The sequence below is a fragment of the Talpa occidentalis genome, unplaced genomic scaffold (assembly GCF_014898055.3).
Source record: "Talpa occidentalis isolate TD23 unplaced genomic scaffold, MPIMG_talOcc4v2.1 talOcc4.9, whole genome shotgun sequence".
In the NCBI taxonomy this organism is placed as follows: Eukaryota; Metazoa; Chordata; class Mammalia; order Eulipotyphla; family Talpidae; genus Talpa; species Talpa occidentalis.
Genome location: NW_023605305.1, coordinates 105,833,024 through 105,848,362, shown reverse-complemented (window position 1 = coordinate 105,848,362; position 15,339 = coordinate 105,833,024). Strand labels below are relative to the sequence as shown.

Genomic DNA, 15,339 nt, shown 5'->3' with positions numbered 1-15,339 from the left:
GTTTGAAAATTAAACTTGGACCCTGACTGATATAAAGACAAAATGAATTAATACATGTAAAGTGGCTAGGACAAACCTATGTAATAAATAGTAGATGTTTGCTCTTCCTGTTATTTTAATTATTAATCTTTATAACATCCCTATGAAGTAGGTACAAAGATCCCAATTTTATAGAATCTTAGGTTGGTTTCCTTAGAAGCAGATTTAGATCCACATGATTTACAGAGGGTGGGATCTTCAGGAGGAACCTGTAAGGAAGGAAGTGAAACAGGATAGGGAACAGAAAAGATCAGAGCAAGAATGACTCTTAGGAAAGCATCATCTTGCTCTGATTCACAGAGGGAGAGCATAATCCACACCATAGAATTAGTCCCACTTTACAGAAGAGCCCTAGCATTTTATACCCCTGCATCAGGACGCAGTGGAGTATAATTTCCTCAGGTAGTGTAAACTCTCCAAAGAGGGAGAGCGAAATAAAAGTTGTCATCCTTAGCAGCCGATCTCAGATGAGTGTTCAGGCCTGTAAAGGGCACCTGAGCATTGCACCTCAACAGCATTTCCCACAGCTGGGAAAGAGCCGAGCCAGTCTGTTTCAGGGGCTTTCTTTGTCTTATTTATATATTTATTTTTAAGATTTATTTATTTATACAAGAACTGGGGTACAGGCCAGAGGCACGGGAGGGTGAGAGAATTCACCAGAGACAGCTGGGAGGTGAACAGGCAGATGGACACTGCTGAGGGAGCAGTGGACGAGACAGGAAAGTGGCTGGCCAGGAGTCAAACCCGCGCTGCAGAGGCTGCGGCCAGCTTCACAGTGGGGCGCTCAGCCCTCTGTGCTACCAGGGAGGCCCCTCAGGGGCTTTCTTTGCTTTTAACCTTTCCCCAAGGAAAAGCTCTTAAAACTCAAAAGGAAAATGGCAATTGCAGACATAGGTAACTGACAAATGGTTAATAATATTCAATATTTAGCATTTAAAGAACTCTACCAATGAAATAGCCCAAAGTGGAAAAAAGCGCAATAATTCAATAGAAATGCAAAGGAGGAGCTTGCCTGGTTGCCTAGGGGTTAAGTCTAAGCAGACGGCCTGAGTTCAATCCCGGGACAGGGAACTAACCCACATATGGCATAGCAGACCTGTCCCCTCAGTGGTATATTTCAGTAAATCTGCCTGTTCTGCTCCCCACTCTGTCTCTAAATCCTCTCACCACCCCCACCTCTGATCTACTCCCCAGTTCTCTTTTACAAAACAAAAATTTTTTTAATGCAACAATTCACTAGAAATATGAAGGACATAATGACATTGTGGATAATAGATAAATATGCTAAGGACCAAGATAATTAACAAATGAAAAAATAAAAGGCATCATGTATAAGTATTAGCAGAAAAAAACCCACCAAATGAACATGAAAAAAGTCCAGCCACGCCAGTTATAAATTAAAACAGCATTGAAATACCTTTTTTTTAATTGACAAAAGATCTTTAACATGATACTGTAGTTCATTGTGTCTGAGTACTAATATATCACTCCCATGATACTGGTAAGAATACATGCTTGTACTGTACATACTTTTGGAAATCAATTTGGTATGTCTTATGAACGTTAACTTACTTTTACTCTCTCCTCATATTTTCCCATCTCGGAATCTATCCCAAAGAAATAGTTAAAATACAAGGAATGGTATTTACTGTTATGCTATTTTAAAATACTGAAAAAATGGAAAAGAACATTTCTTCGGAGAAATATTGAAAAACTGCATACAATCTAAATGTCTATTAGGGAAATGATTGGTTGTAGCATAGTTACATGATGGGTATAACTATTAAAAACAAGTGTTTATTTCAAAGTTTTAATAATATTGGGAAATGTTCTTGATGTTTAGTATAAAAGTTTGTTGCAAAACTGCTTATATTATGACCCCAACCATGTTTCATAAACACTAGAATCATGCCAAAGCATTCTGACTTTTTGCAAGTGTTAGAATAAGCAAGAAAACATAAAACAAGGTTAAACACTAAAAAAAAAAAAATACTGTGGATTTGTACGTTGCATACAACAGTATATTTTTCTGTTATTTTCTTCTGGTGGTTTCTATAAAAAATACTTATATATAAGAAAGGATTATTGGCTTAATATAATTAAGTGCTTAAGGGTGAGAGGTATCAGAAAGGTTAGCAGTTTGGTAGGGATAGAGGAACCTGTGCAATCTAGGGGTGACTGACTTTCCTGGACTGAGGGGGCCTCAGGGTGCAAAATTTTGTATTTTAAATCCAGGAGAAGAGTTGGTAAAGGCAAGTGAGTGTGGCAACTCTTTAGGGCTTGTGGAACAACAGTAAGTTAAAGAAACCTGCCCGAGAAAGAGAAGCAAGTAAGTAGTTCAGGACTTTAACCTTGAAGCAGTCCTATGTTCTTTGTAGGGTTAATTTCTCGGTTCTCCAAACTTGAGGTGGGGGCAATCTCTGCTTCACAGTAGATCTGGAGGCTGCCTGTTAACAATCAAGTGCTCATTGTTCACATGATGTCATATGCAAAAGAATTTGGCAAAGAAACATATGTCCTTTAAGGACACCTTTTAGTGTGGATGGCCTCTCAAGGAAGCCAGACTCTTCTGACTGCCCTAGATATCTTCCAAGCATCTGACATCTAAGAGCATTTGCCTTTAGTATAGTATACATATTCACATGTTCTCCTCTGAAGATAATACCCGCTGTTTTATGATGCTATTGTCAGCCTTAATTATGGGATTGCAAATGTGCCCAGAGGTTCCCTCTGACAGGCAAATCACTCAAATCTAAATTGTAGTCATTTGGAACTGTTTCTGCCTTCCTAGCTATGCTCCATCTCAGACAGGTGTCACTTCCTAGACTATTATTTTGAGCATCAATAGGATCTTGGTAGGGCTCTGAGTTCAGACATATAAAGGACTAGGAAACCTTTAAGAGAGGTCTCACTTCCCAGGTAGCTCAAATTCCTCTCAAGAAACCAGGAGAAGTCATCTTACCAGACATGGTAGTATTCAGGAGTGTTGTACAGAAAAATACGAATCTTCTAAGAATATATCACTCCCACAATACTGGTAAGAATATATGCCTGTACTGTACAGAATTTTTGAAATCAGTTTGGTATGTCTTATAACGGAACCATCCCACCTTATCAGTGTCTGAGTTCCCATCATTGCTTACATTCACAGCCCATTACAACCACCAACCCCAGACAGTTTCTTTTAGACCTTTGTGAGTTTTCAGAGGCCCCTTAAACCCATTCTTCTCTCAATCAAGCAAGGAATAAAGGCTTTTCAGTCCAGTGCTCTTAATCAAATTTCTTCCTGAACATGTTCTTCCACTAGGGGAAGAGGAAGAAGACATGGGGGAGGGGGGAGAGATTTGACATTTTTGAGCACCTCTGTTGTGTCAGACACTGAACAAAATCCTCTGAATTTATCTATATAATTATCTCATTTATTCCCACAAAGACCTTCATCCCCATTTTGTCAATGAGTAAACTGAGGTTCAGATTCCTTGGATAACTTACCCAAGGTACTCAATTAACATGGAGCAAAGCTAAGAGTCTGGTTGTTTTTTTTTTTAAAGGTGCACTCTTGCCTCTCAAACATTCCAGTGGATCTCCCTCCCTTCTTCCTAGATCCTCCTTTTTCCCTCTCCCCTCCATCCTTCCACCAATATTTTTTCACTGTGATAAATACTATTAAAGATGTAGCTAATAAAGGTGTGTCGGGGGAACCAGACCTAGGACAGGAGAGGAGGGTAGGTTCTGGGGGAATTGATAGGCCAAGAGCTAAGTAAGAAATAACCAGGTAGCATGGAGGACAGTGGGGCAGACACTGTGGGTGTCTGGAACCCCCACACCGGAAGGCAGATCTGAAGGTGGGAAGGAGATGGGGTATTGGAAGAACAGAGGAAATGAAAGGGCAGAGAGTAAAGAGGGCAAAGTGAAACTTAACTGGCAAGGCAGGTGATGGCTAAAAAGACTGACACTTGTAGCTGGGAGGGATTTTGGTCATTCATGGAATATACTTCACACTCACCTGAAGCCCCCATAAGAAGAATATTTTTGTCTTTACAAAAAGGACCTTCTTAATGGAGGTCCTATTGGCACAGAGGAGGTGACTTTTCTTATTTGCACAGGACTGCTGTGTACCCAACTTTCACCCTGGCCTCAGCAGCAAAACCTTCTGCTCCTACCCCATTAGCCTTCCTTCAGGCACTGAAGCCCCCTGGAGTGATCCTGCCTTCCTATTGAGAGCCAGGGCTGTGCTCTGGGCTGGGGCTGCCACTAGGGCTTGACCATGCTGTGTCTCCTCATAAACAACCAGTCTCCTCTTGGGTGGCCTTCCCTAGAAGGCACTCTAATGAGTCTCATGCTTATTTTTGTGATATACTAGAACATTCCTAATTTCATGCAGTAACTGCAGAGTCTCTGCTATCTGCTAAGGTTGGGTGAACAGACAGGCTAGTGACACAGGCAGAGGCCCAACAGTTCACTACAATATGGCAGGAAAGGGCCAACTGAGGAAGCTCATGCAGAGGATGTAGTGGTGAAGAACAAAGTGATGACCTCTTCTAACCAAGGGGGTCAGAGGAGGGAAGGAGGGCATTCCAGGTGGAGAGGACAGCAGCACCTTCAAAGGCATGGAGTCATAAAATGCCAGGTGAGCTTGGGCAGCTATAAATAGCCTGGGATTCATGAAGTATGAATTTCAAGTCAAGGTGTGGTAAAAGTCAGCTTGGAGAGGAAGGCACAGACCACAAAGGACCTCTAATGTCACACCAAGGAACATAGATAATATGCAAAATAAACTCCCTAGTGTGTGCCATGGAGGGTTTTAACATTTTTCCCCATGTATTATTACTTTCAACAGCTTTATTGAGCTATAACTGAGGGCATATATTTAAAGCAAGTTCTGGTACTTAAATAACTTGTATATACCCATGAAACTGACAACCACCATCAACGTAGCCATCACTCTTAAAAATTCCCTCATGCACCATGGTAATCTCTCCCCCAACCTCCATTCCAACACCAGGCAAACACTGAACTGATTTCTGTCACTGTACCTTAATTTGCATTTTGTAGAATTTTATATCAATGAAATCATACGGCATGTATTTTTTTTCTTTTTGGTCTGACTTCCTTCCATAGCATGCTTATTTTGAGATCCATCCATGCGGCTGCCCACATCAAATTTTAATTTCCTTAATAACTTTTCTCTTTTGAGGTATGCCCTTCACCAGTACTTTCTGTATCTTAACAAATTTGTTCCATGGGGTAACAAGCTCCAAGAGGTCACCACTACCTTTGAAGATAATGGTCTCCCATGAAGCTACAAGACATACCGCTGAGGGGTGAAATGATGGGGCACAGGTCCTAGTTTTGAAAGAATTCTCCAACAAGCAAACAAAGTTCCCAAACATGTATACACCCTAACCCCCGGAACCTATGAATATGTTGCTATCCATGTCAAAAAAGACTTTGAAGATTAAGGCTCTTGAGGTGGGGAGATTATGCTGGGTTATCTGGGTAAACCCAATATTGTAACCGCAAGGATCCTTACACATGAAAATGGGGGGCAGGATGCCCTGGGTCAAAAGGAGATCTGGAGATGCTGGGATGAATGACTTTGAAGATGAAGGAAGGGGCCGCAGGCCAAGGAGCACAGGCAGTCTGTAGAAACTGGAAAAAGCAAGGGAATGACTCTCCCCTAGAGCCTCCAGAAGGAATACAGACCAAGGAAACCCATTTCAGGCTTGTGACTCCAGAACTGAAAGACAATACATTTGTGTTGTTTAAGCCACTTAGCTTGTGATCATTTGTTACAGCAGCAACAGGAAACTAATACCACTACCAATCCTGTATAAAAATAAGGACAGTGAGTCTCACCACTTCTATTTCTTTTCCTACTTTGTAGTCTAATAGAAGTGGAAGCAAGTTGATTTTGGAATCAGATTGACCTTCCTACCTCTGTTCCCTTGAGCAACTTTCTTCCTCTTCAAGGAGGGATGATATATTACTTGCCTTGGGGATGGTGGAGATTGAGGAAATGAAGGGCCCAGCACATAGTGGGCCCCCAATAAAGCTTTCCTTTCTTCACCTCTCACCTAATAATTTTGGCTAAATTGCTTCCTCTCCATCAATCTGTTCCATAAGGGTAAAGGCAGATACTTATTAGGTCTCTGGAAATATTTAATTAAAGTTTGTGATGTGGCTGGATACTCTTGGTTTAAAAGTGTTATTTAGACGCAAAGTGCTATTATCTTTTGAGCAGGTAATTATTTTCTTTCCTAGTTACCTAGCGCTGTACCAAAATTCCATCTCTAAGGTGAGTCTTAATTAATTAATGCTTATTAAGCCTACATAGTCCTCTCATAAAAGGCTAGATGCTGAGTATTATTTACCTTTCATAAGGGTGTCACTTCCAGTATTTTAATATGGCAGCTAAAACTGTACATTTTCATTTGCTATTTCAGCATTGGATTAGGTAGTATTTCGTAGTCACATTGTGGGGGTCTAACCGATTACTGTTGAAAGGACTTGGTAAGTTTTTTTTTTAAGATTTATTTATTTATGCATATAAGAGCTGGGGTGTAGGCCAGAGATGCAGGAGGTGAGAGGATTCACCAGAGACAGAGTGAGGGGCAGAACAGGCAGATGTACTGAAATACACTGCTGAGGGGAGCAGCGGAGTCAGGAGAGGTTTGTTGCTCCATTTGGGTTAGCTCCCTGGCGGGGAATTGAACATTCTGCCACCAAAGTCCCTACTCCGAATCATTTTCTATACTTCCTTTTCATTCTCGGACCTAGCATGGTGCCTTGCACTGAATAATTATGTTCAATAAATATTTATTCAGCAAATGAAGAACTAATTCTAACAAGGAAAAGAAAATGACCTCTAATCCTACCAACAGAGACTTAGGAAATTTATCCTCTAGCTATTTTCCTAATGCAAGCATAGACTTTTTATTGAAGTCATAACTTTTAGAAATCATTCTGAGGAGCACAGATTAAGTATCAATGCATAATATGTTTGACATTTTATTTGTATTTTAAAAAAGGTCTATAATCTCAAGTCAATGTTTTTCCCTTAAGCAAATTGGAGGGCAGGGACAGAAGAAGAAGTTTTTAGATAAAAGACAACAAGATTTCCTAAAATATTTTTGGTCTTTGTCTCCAGGCTGAGGCTGCCAAACTTATGCAAGAAAGTTTAGGGAAACTATAAGGTTTTTTTTTTAAATTATACATCTTTAACTCAGTAGGTCTTGAATTTTATCATTAGTTTTATAAAACCAATTGTTCCCAAAGTATAACAAAGGCCTGTGTTTTATAGGCCAAATAGACAATGCCTGATCATGTCACAGCTATGGCAAGAGGAAAATTGGATAAAAAGGCAGTTTTCATATCCAATGGGCAAGATAAACAAGTGAGAGCTGCTGACTTACTGAGAACAAATTTCTCCAAATACTGGCTTGCTGACATTTTCAAAAGATTTTTTGTTCTGACTTTCAAAATAGTTTCAGAATAATTTGTAACAGCTGGTCATCCATGCCACTCACGCTCATGAAAGGCTGCCTCGCTAAGCCCGATGGTAAATAATATATCCATCTGGCCCTCGAGGGGGGATTGGGTTCACTTGTTGCTCCATTGCCGCGTCTCCCTTCTGCCACTCAGTGATGACAGGCTGGAGTCAGACTGGGTGGTGTATGGTTACAGCTCTAGACTCTGTATTTGTGGGCACCCCACATTTCTAAGATAAGTTAGCTGATAGGATTACCAAAGCGTGATCAAATGCAGTCATTTCAGAAGGAGCCTGTATCACATTACCTTTGAAAATATTTTAATCCAGAAACATCATCCATGGATACAAAATCCATGAATATCTGACCTCTGGGCATGGCTTAGGACAGAGTATTCTGAGGCATCGCCTATTTGCTTCCTGGGATAAAAAATTCTGAGCTAGGAATAGAGGGGGAAATCTGATAATTAAAGGGGTCAAGGTAAGTATTTTTGAATGCTCTGAAAAGATGTGTGTGTGTGTGTGTGTGTGTGTGTGTGTGAGAGAGAGAGAGAGAGAGAGAGAGAGAGAGAGAGAGAGAGAGAGAGAGAGAGAGAGAGAGCGCGAGCTCGGTCACATCAGAAGTTCCCTCTGTAGTCTTCAAAGCTGATTTCTTACAGTTGGAGAAACCCAGAAGAATCAAGTACGCCATGATTTTGAAACTCAGTTTTTGTTCTACTGTTCAATTGCAGCTAGCTTCCTACTACTGAAAAAAAGAAAGGCGAAAGGCGATTTAGAATATAAGGACTGCTCATCGGTATTGCATTGCAAGATCCTTCCACTGGTTCACTCCATGACCCCAAGGTCAGTTTCTGTTGCTCCTGTTTTATCTTTTTGTGTTGACTATGGCAGGTGTGCATGAAGACTTAGGGTAGATGCTCTTTTATCCAGCACAGAATACTGCTGGGTCGTGTACTTATTTCCCATCTGTAACCTAGTCACATTCTAAGTGATGCACACATACATATGTAAAAAGGAGTAAGAAGAATTTGGATGGTTGAATCACTGCTTCCAACAGTCAGCACTCACTTTCATTATAGTCAGTAGGGTTAGCCTTAGAAGGTGGGGTTTAAGATCTGAGAATGTTAAGTGTCTGCACCCACTGGTACATTAATGGAGGAGAGCAGATGAGGGTGGATAGAAAAATGCCTGCTTTCTCCTCTGCCTCTGGGTCACACACATCCTGTCTGCCATCTAGCAGAGGTCCAAACCCAGAACAGAGGGTATTGGGGACGACAGGAGACTGTCAGGGCACATGGCCCCAGCTGATCCCATACACAACATGATGTATAACATTTATGTTACCATTAGCTACTCTAAGTGCACAGAAGAAACATCCCCTACCAGCCAGAAACAATGGTTCTCTCACCATCTTTGACCTCTAATCACTAAGGAGCTTTGGTTTTTCCAGCTATAGACATTCTTCATGTCTTTAATTCCTTATTCCATCAGATTCCCAGTCACCCCAACCATGGTTATCATCTTCTCTTCAACTAGGAAAATTAGGGTGCTTAAGTCAGCACTGCAGCACCAAAGGAAGCTTCACAGTAAAGTAGCTATACAGGGACCAGCCAGAGAGCCAGAATGCTCATCCCCACTGGGACCGACTCCAGTGGTCACAGGCCCAGGGTTCTTCTGTTCAAAGTGTTCACACTCAGGTGATTTGTGAGCTGTTGCTGAGCACATAATGGTCCATGTAGCTGCATCAGCAGTCGGGGCCCCAAATGTGTTCGCCTGGACCCAGTAACTTGAATTGGAGTCTGTAGAAACGTTCTGTTGAGTTCTAACCAGAATCTCTTTGGATACCAAGACTGAGCTGGTTATTGATCTGGGAAGATGTTCCAGTTCCTTCTGGCTACCTGTAAGGACTCTATTATAATGCTAAGGTTGGAGAGTGTCCTTTAAATAAGAGGAAAAAAATTCCTTTTGGTGTTTTGCATGCACAGAAAAAAAAAAAAAAACCTGTTTTCCTGGATGTAATGGGAGAGTTTCTAGCTTCTAATTTATCTTGGTGGTCTCTTTTTTTTTTTCTTTAATTTTTATTTATTATTGAGTAGAAGAACTGGTGTGTAGGCCAGAGGTGTGGGGACAAGAGGATTCACCAGAGACAGAGTGGGGAGCAGTAGGCGAGACAGGAGAGGTCTGCTGCACCATGTGGGTAGCTCCCTGCCCGGGGATCGAACTCAGGCTGCAGTGGCTGGTGATAGATTGATAGCATGAGACTTAACCCCGCTGCCACCAGAGAGGCCCTATAGTAATATTTTTATCTAAGAAATCACAAGTTCACAAATTCATAAAAATTTAGATGGGGCGAAGACCTCAGAGAGAGGCTGGCCCAGCCCTTTCACTGCGTGGTTAGGGAGGCCGGTGGTTTCCGGGGTCACCCAGGGGAGGGAGACCCTGAGTTACTCTTGCTAAAACAGGTGGTAGTTTTACTACTTTTGGAAGTAGTAAAATTCTGGAAAACCCAGAAATCAAGCAATCTAAATGGGTATTCTTAATTCTTTTTTAAAGACCAAATGGCTGAGTTGGCTCTGATCATTTCCAAGAGTATCCCCAGGACATGCTGCTACAGAGACACCTTCATCAGGCCTGCTCGGAAAGGGGGGACAGCCCCTGCCAGCCGCCCGTGCCAAGAGAGAGGCCTAGCGGCAGGCTAGCCTCCAGTGGCTTAGTAGACACTTTATCCCTAGGTTATATCCCTATCGATCCTTCTCTGCCTTTCTCCAAAAGGCAAGAGAGAATGAGGGAAAGGAGTTCAGGATGTCTGGAGGGAGAGATGATAAACACAACAGGGAAGTTTGGCTGTGACGCTTGAGCTGGGCCAGCTTTCAGTGCTCCACAGGTAACCCAGAGGCCCATCAGTGCCGTGTGCGTAAGTGAGAGTCACGTACTTAAAAAAAAAAATCAACCCTTTACTTGCATTCTAAGCTCCTATTTTGGGTGAATGCCAATTTTTTTCCCCAAATTTCCTGAGAGGGTGATACATATTTGGTTATTAATTAGAGACTAATGTCTCCTTCAAAATACAGTGAATGAAATATTTAAATCCTGTCCCTCTGTTTTTTATATTCCTTGTTCATACACCATGGCTTATGTTAACCCAGTGTTCAGTGATGGGTCAGCTCTCAGCTGAGCTTTCTGCTTTCATGTTTATAACTGAATTTTTCTAAAAGAAGAGCATCCATTTTGTTCAGGCATACACACTGGGATAAGCAGGCTTTGCATATTATTCCAATATATTTAACAATGTGGCTCTTCTCATTTTTCACAGAACAGAACACACTATACCGACAACCATTGAAAACCAGAAGATCGATTGTTCCAGTTAAGAACATTGAGACAACGGTGGTCAGGCTGCTCACACATGTACGAAACTGACTTCTCAGAAGACACAACTTCTAAGCAGCAGGACGATCTACTTTATGATGGAGACTTCTCCCAAATGAAGAGATGCTGCAATTATGGTTTTACCTTAAAAACTGATGTTCTTGGTATTTCAAATCAAGTGATTTTAACAGTAGAGGACCCTCAAGAAAAGGCTACACATAGAGAGATTTGCCGCAATGACGATATGACCATGACTGTGGATAAAAGAACTGAAAATTGTATCGACCAAAAACTTGGTAAAGAGAAACAGCTCATCATAAATCTTCATATTCCAATTAACAAAGGAAATCCTTCAAAGTCAAACATTTCTGATATTTCACTCCATCATCTTTCCAAAGAGGAATTCACGAAGGGCAAAGGCATTAGTGGTGAAACCCTCCCAGAGATCTCTAACACTGACAGTTTTGATGATGCTTTTATTAAAAACATTACTTTGCATTACGTCAGGAATGCTTGGCCCAAAGAACAAACTCCAGGACTCACTGATCAACTCAATCCCAAAAAGGGTGAAGAAAGCATTAATAAAACTTGTCACGCAACCATGACAGAAGAAAATATTTGTAAGTTAGAAGAGCCAGTGGCTATTGGTGATAGCAGTCATCAAGAAAATCCAAATTTTCTAACTAAAATCAAAAGTTCAAGTGACAAACAAAAAGGGTGTCAAGAACAGTCACCCCAGAAACAGTATACAGAGAATGCAACTTTGGACAGTGGGTTCAAACATGGCCAAGGCCAAGTTCACTGCCAGTTTTCTGGTTTCTCCAAGGTTGCCCCCAAAATGAATTTCCCTAAACATGATGTAAGTGAGAGACCACTTACACTAGATAAACAAACCAGCTCGTCCCCTAAACTGAGAGATAAGCCGGCTATTCTGCAAGATATGTTAGAAGCTCTGTCTAGGTCAAATTTTGTTGAAAAACAAGAGCAGAAAAGGAAAACTACTCAACTGTTACAACAGACACAGGTAGGTAAAAGTAGTCTCCTGGAAATAAGCATCAGGTCAGGGCTGCGTTCCTGTTCTGAGGTTCTGGGTTCCAGTTCTGGCTCAGCACCTTGACCTCTCTCTCCAAAGCAAAGTGAGGAGAATTAGGTCCTGGACTAACACCACCACAGAAGGGAATGAAATCCAAATTCTTCAACCTGGAATTTGAATTCCCCACCCCTTTGTCTTTTTTCCCCTTCTCTTCTTCTACCCTTCCAGACTTAGAGCTGTTTTCAGTCATCCTCAGTTACCTGGCTGGTCCCCTACTTCTCCTCAGGCCTTGAACTCTCTGACCTCCTTATCTTGACGGGAACATCATTCTCTGCTTCCCAGACACCTGCACATTTTTATGGCCTCCTTTGGTTCCCCAAGGAACATTCCAGAGTCACAATCTTTCCCCTCCTCGTTTGCTTATACTATTGTCAAAGATTTTCTCAGCCTGCTTTGGGTCATAATGATTTGGAAAAAATCTGCTTATTCCACTAGATTTGAAGAGTCTGTGGGCAACAAGCTTATCTCCCTCACCCCACTGACTGACTTCCTCCCAGGGGCCTGGCCTCATATCTGACATGTATTATACTCTGAGCAGCTAATGCTAAATTGAATTAAATTTAGATTTTTTTCCCAAAGATTTATTTATTTATGCATACAAGAGCTGGGGTACAGGCGATAGGCGTGGGGGGTGAGAGGATTCATCAGAGACAGAGTGGGGAACAGAACAGGCAGTTCGACTGAAATACCCGGCTGAGGGGAGCAGCGGGAGAGACAGGAGAGGTCTGCTGCACCATGTGGGTTAGTTCCCTGGCCGGGGAACGAACTCCTGCTGCATCGGCTGCAGGCAGGCCCCTGAATTAAGACATTTAATAATATATAACAAATAAGCTTGTCATATTGGCAACTATTTAGTATAGAATTTTGATGTTTAAATGTATGCATTTCCCCTTTTGCCATCTAACTTCTCAACATGCTGAGGCTCAGGATCACACAGATTATTTGAGGTTCAGTAGTTAGATCAACTCACATTCATGAGCAAAGCAAACATTTTAGGTCATTGGCACTTTCCTATGCCTGTCTATATACCCCTTCATGCTTCAACTCTCTCCTCTTCCAAATGAATGCCCTGGGACCTCCCTCAACCAGCACCACCACAGCCCATCACAGCCCACTCGACCTTGACTGGGACGTATAAGTTTGGAGAACTGTGCATCTCTGTGACACTGGGAAGTTGTAGGGTTCCTCATTCTCCTTGTAGGAGCACCTCCCCCAGGTGCACACAGCTCTATGTCTGTGCTTAAAAAAAAAACAGAACAGACACCAGGCTCACCCCTCTGATAATGGGAACAACGGGAAGACCCTCCAGGGGAATCACTTTGGAATTTAAGCTCCTGTCCAGTTAGCGGGTAGTGAATAGAAATGGGCATGTCCTGTGTAAACAAGGACTATTGTGACATCTTTTGGAAGTTAGCACACACAATTTAAGTTGATTCTCTACAGTGTGGCCACCGTGTACTGGTGACAGGGCACCAGCAGCAGAGATGTCAGCAAGGCCAACCCTCATGGAGCTTATGGTCTCGTTTTTGGAGAAATATTTGAACATTCCACACAGTAGCATCAAACATGACAGCAGTGACTGCTAAGAGGTACTGAAAGCCTGCCACGTGCCAGGTACTGTAGCTATTATGACCATTTAGTCCTCATAACAGCTCTGGGAGGTAGGTTTTGTTACTATCCCTGTTTTACAGCTGAGGGATTTGAGGTTTACAGTAATAAAGGTAATTGCCATGGCTCACCTGGCAGGTAAGTGTCAGAGTGGAATTCATACTCAGCACCAGTGCCCCAGCTCCTGACCAAGCTGGGCACCCCCTGGGAGACCAAAACACAACGGGCTGTCTGAATTGACACTGTCTGATTTATGACATTGCTACCCTCACAGCCTTGTTCACCAGTATTGACAGTGATGATTTCTTATCCTCTAATTATGCAGATGGGGCCGATGACACACATCCATCAAGAACATAATGCAGGTACTAGTGTTTCTAAACTTCTTTGATGTGGATATACCTTGACAACATTTTGAAAAAAAAGCAAATGGCAGTGGTTACCCCAGACTCCTGTATTCAGAAGTTAATAAAACTGCAGTGAGGTTGAGAAGAGCAGCAGTTAAAACTTTTTCTTTCTTATGTAGGAATAGAAGTGGAAACAAGTGTCTTTAAGTTGTCCTCTACCTCTCAGAAAAACCCTTCCCTAAGTTCGTCTTACATCTTACAAAAGCTATCCCGAGGGAACCAAATGTGTCAGATGTTAAGAGAACAGACGGATCAACTGAAGAATAAAGTAATACTTTGAAAACCTTTTATCAACAATAGAAGCAAGCAATTCAAACACGAGACACCATGCCATTAATGAAAATATTGCATTTTTTTCACTGCAGGTACAAGAATTTGCCAAAAGCATAGGACAGGAATCTCCTTATCATTTGCAAGACAGGAGGCTGGTAATAAATTTTATCCAATTTTTACATTTTTTTAAGATTTATTTTTATTTATTTATGCATACAAGAATTGGGGTATAGGCCAGAGGTGTGGAGGGGTGAGAGGAGTCACTAGAGACAAAGTGGGGAGCAGAAAAGGCAGATCTTCTGAAACACACTGCTGAGGGGAGCAGCAGGCGAGACAGGAGAGGTCTGCTGTGCCATGTGGGTCACCTCCCTGGCAGGGGATGGAACTCATACCGTAGTGGCTGGTGATAGCTTGATAGCACTGAGACTTTAACCCCTGCGCCACCATGAAGACCCCCCCATTTTTAAAAATCTTTATTGGGGAATGTGATGTGGTTAAATACCGATTACTTATAGCACCATGTTTCTCTACATTGGTGGCAGAGAAAATGATCTGGTAGAAATGTTCTGCTGGAGATGTAACTATTTTTTGGATGATAGGGATTAAAAGCATTTGGAATTCTATTTCTCTATGTATTTAACCCTTTTTCTTTCTCAGATCTATTGCTTAATGGATATTAAGATTCCCCATGATAAATTTCAGATCACAGGAGGCTCAAGAGAAGAACATGTCAGTCCTACCCATATCTGGCAACTCAACCTATAAAACTTTGAAAACTCTTTTAACATGATCTTGAAGCTATGCTTTTAACTTTCTTATCCTTTCTAGTTGTTGCATTTAATCAAATTGCAATTTATGTTGCTACCCTCACAGCCTTATTCATCAGTGTCAGGGTTGTGGGAAGTGGGAGTAGAGCCTGGTGATGGGGTTAAAAAAAAAAAAACCTGAGGGCCTCCCTGGTGGCGCAGCGGTTGAGCGCTGGGTTGAGAAGCTGCCCGCAGCCTCTGTGGCGCCGGTTTGATCCCCCGCTGCTCCTCGGCCACCAGAGGAGGGTCCCACAT

The 15,339-nt window shown here is 42.0% G+C and overlaps 1 protein-coding gene across 5 annotated transcripts in view; it reads left to right on the top strand.

The window, feature by feature from the left end:
- The first annotated feature begins 9,292 nt into the window (after positions 1–9,292).
- Positions 9,293–15,339, top strand: part of AKNAD1 (AKNA domain containing 1) — a 31,902-nt gene continuing 25,855 nt past the window's right edge. For 3 of the 5 annotated variants that reach the window (XM_037500235.2, XM_037500232.2, XM_037500236.2), the window contains exons 1-5: positions 9,293–9,428; positions 10,842–11,921; positions 13,924–13,963; positions 14,125–14,273; positions 14,371–14,433. In XM_037500235.2, the coding sequence (XP_037356132.1) occupies positions 10,935–11,921; positions 13,924–13,963; positions 14,125–14,273; positions 14,371–14,433 (1,239 nt within the window). In that variant the 5' untranslated portion in view covers positions 9,293–9,428; positions 10,842–10,934. The remainder of the gene's footprint in view (positions 9,429–10,841; positions 11,922–13,923; positions 13,964–14,124; positions 14,274–14,370; positions 14,434–15,339) is intronic. The other 2 variants (XM_037500233.2, XM_037500237.2) reach the window with 2 other exon arrangements.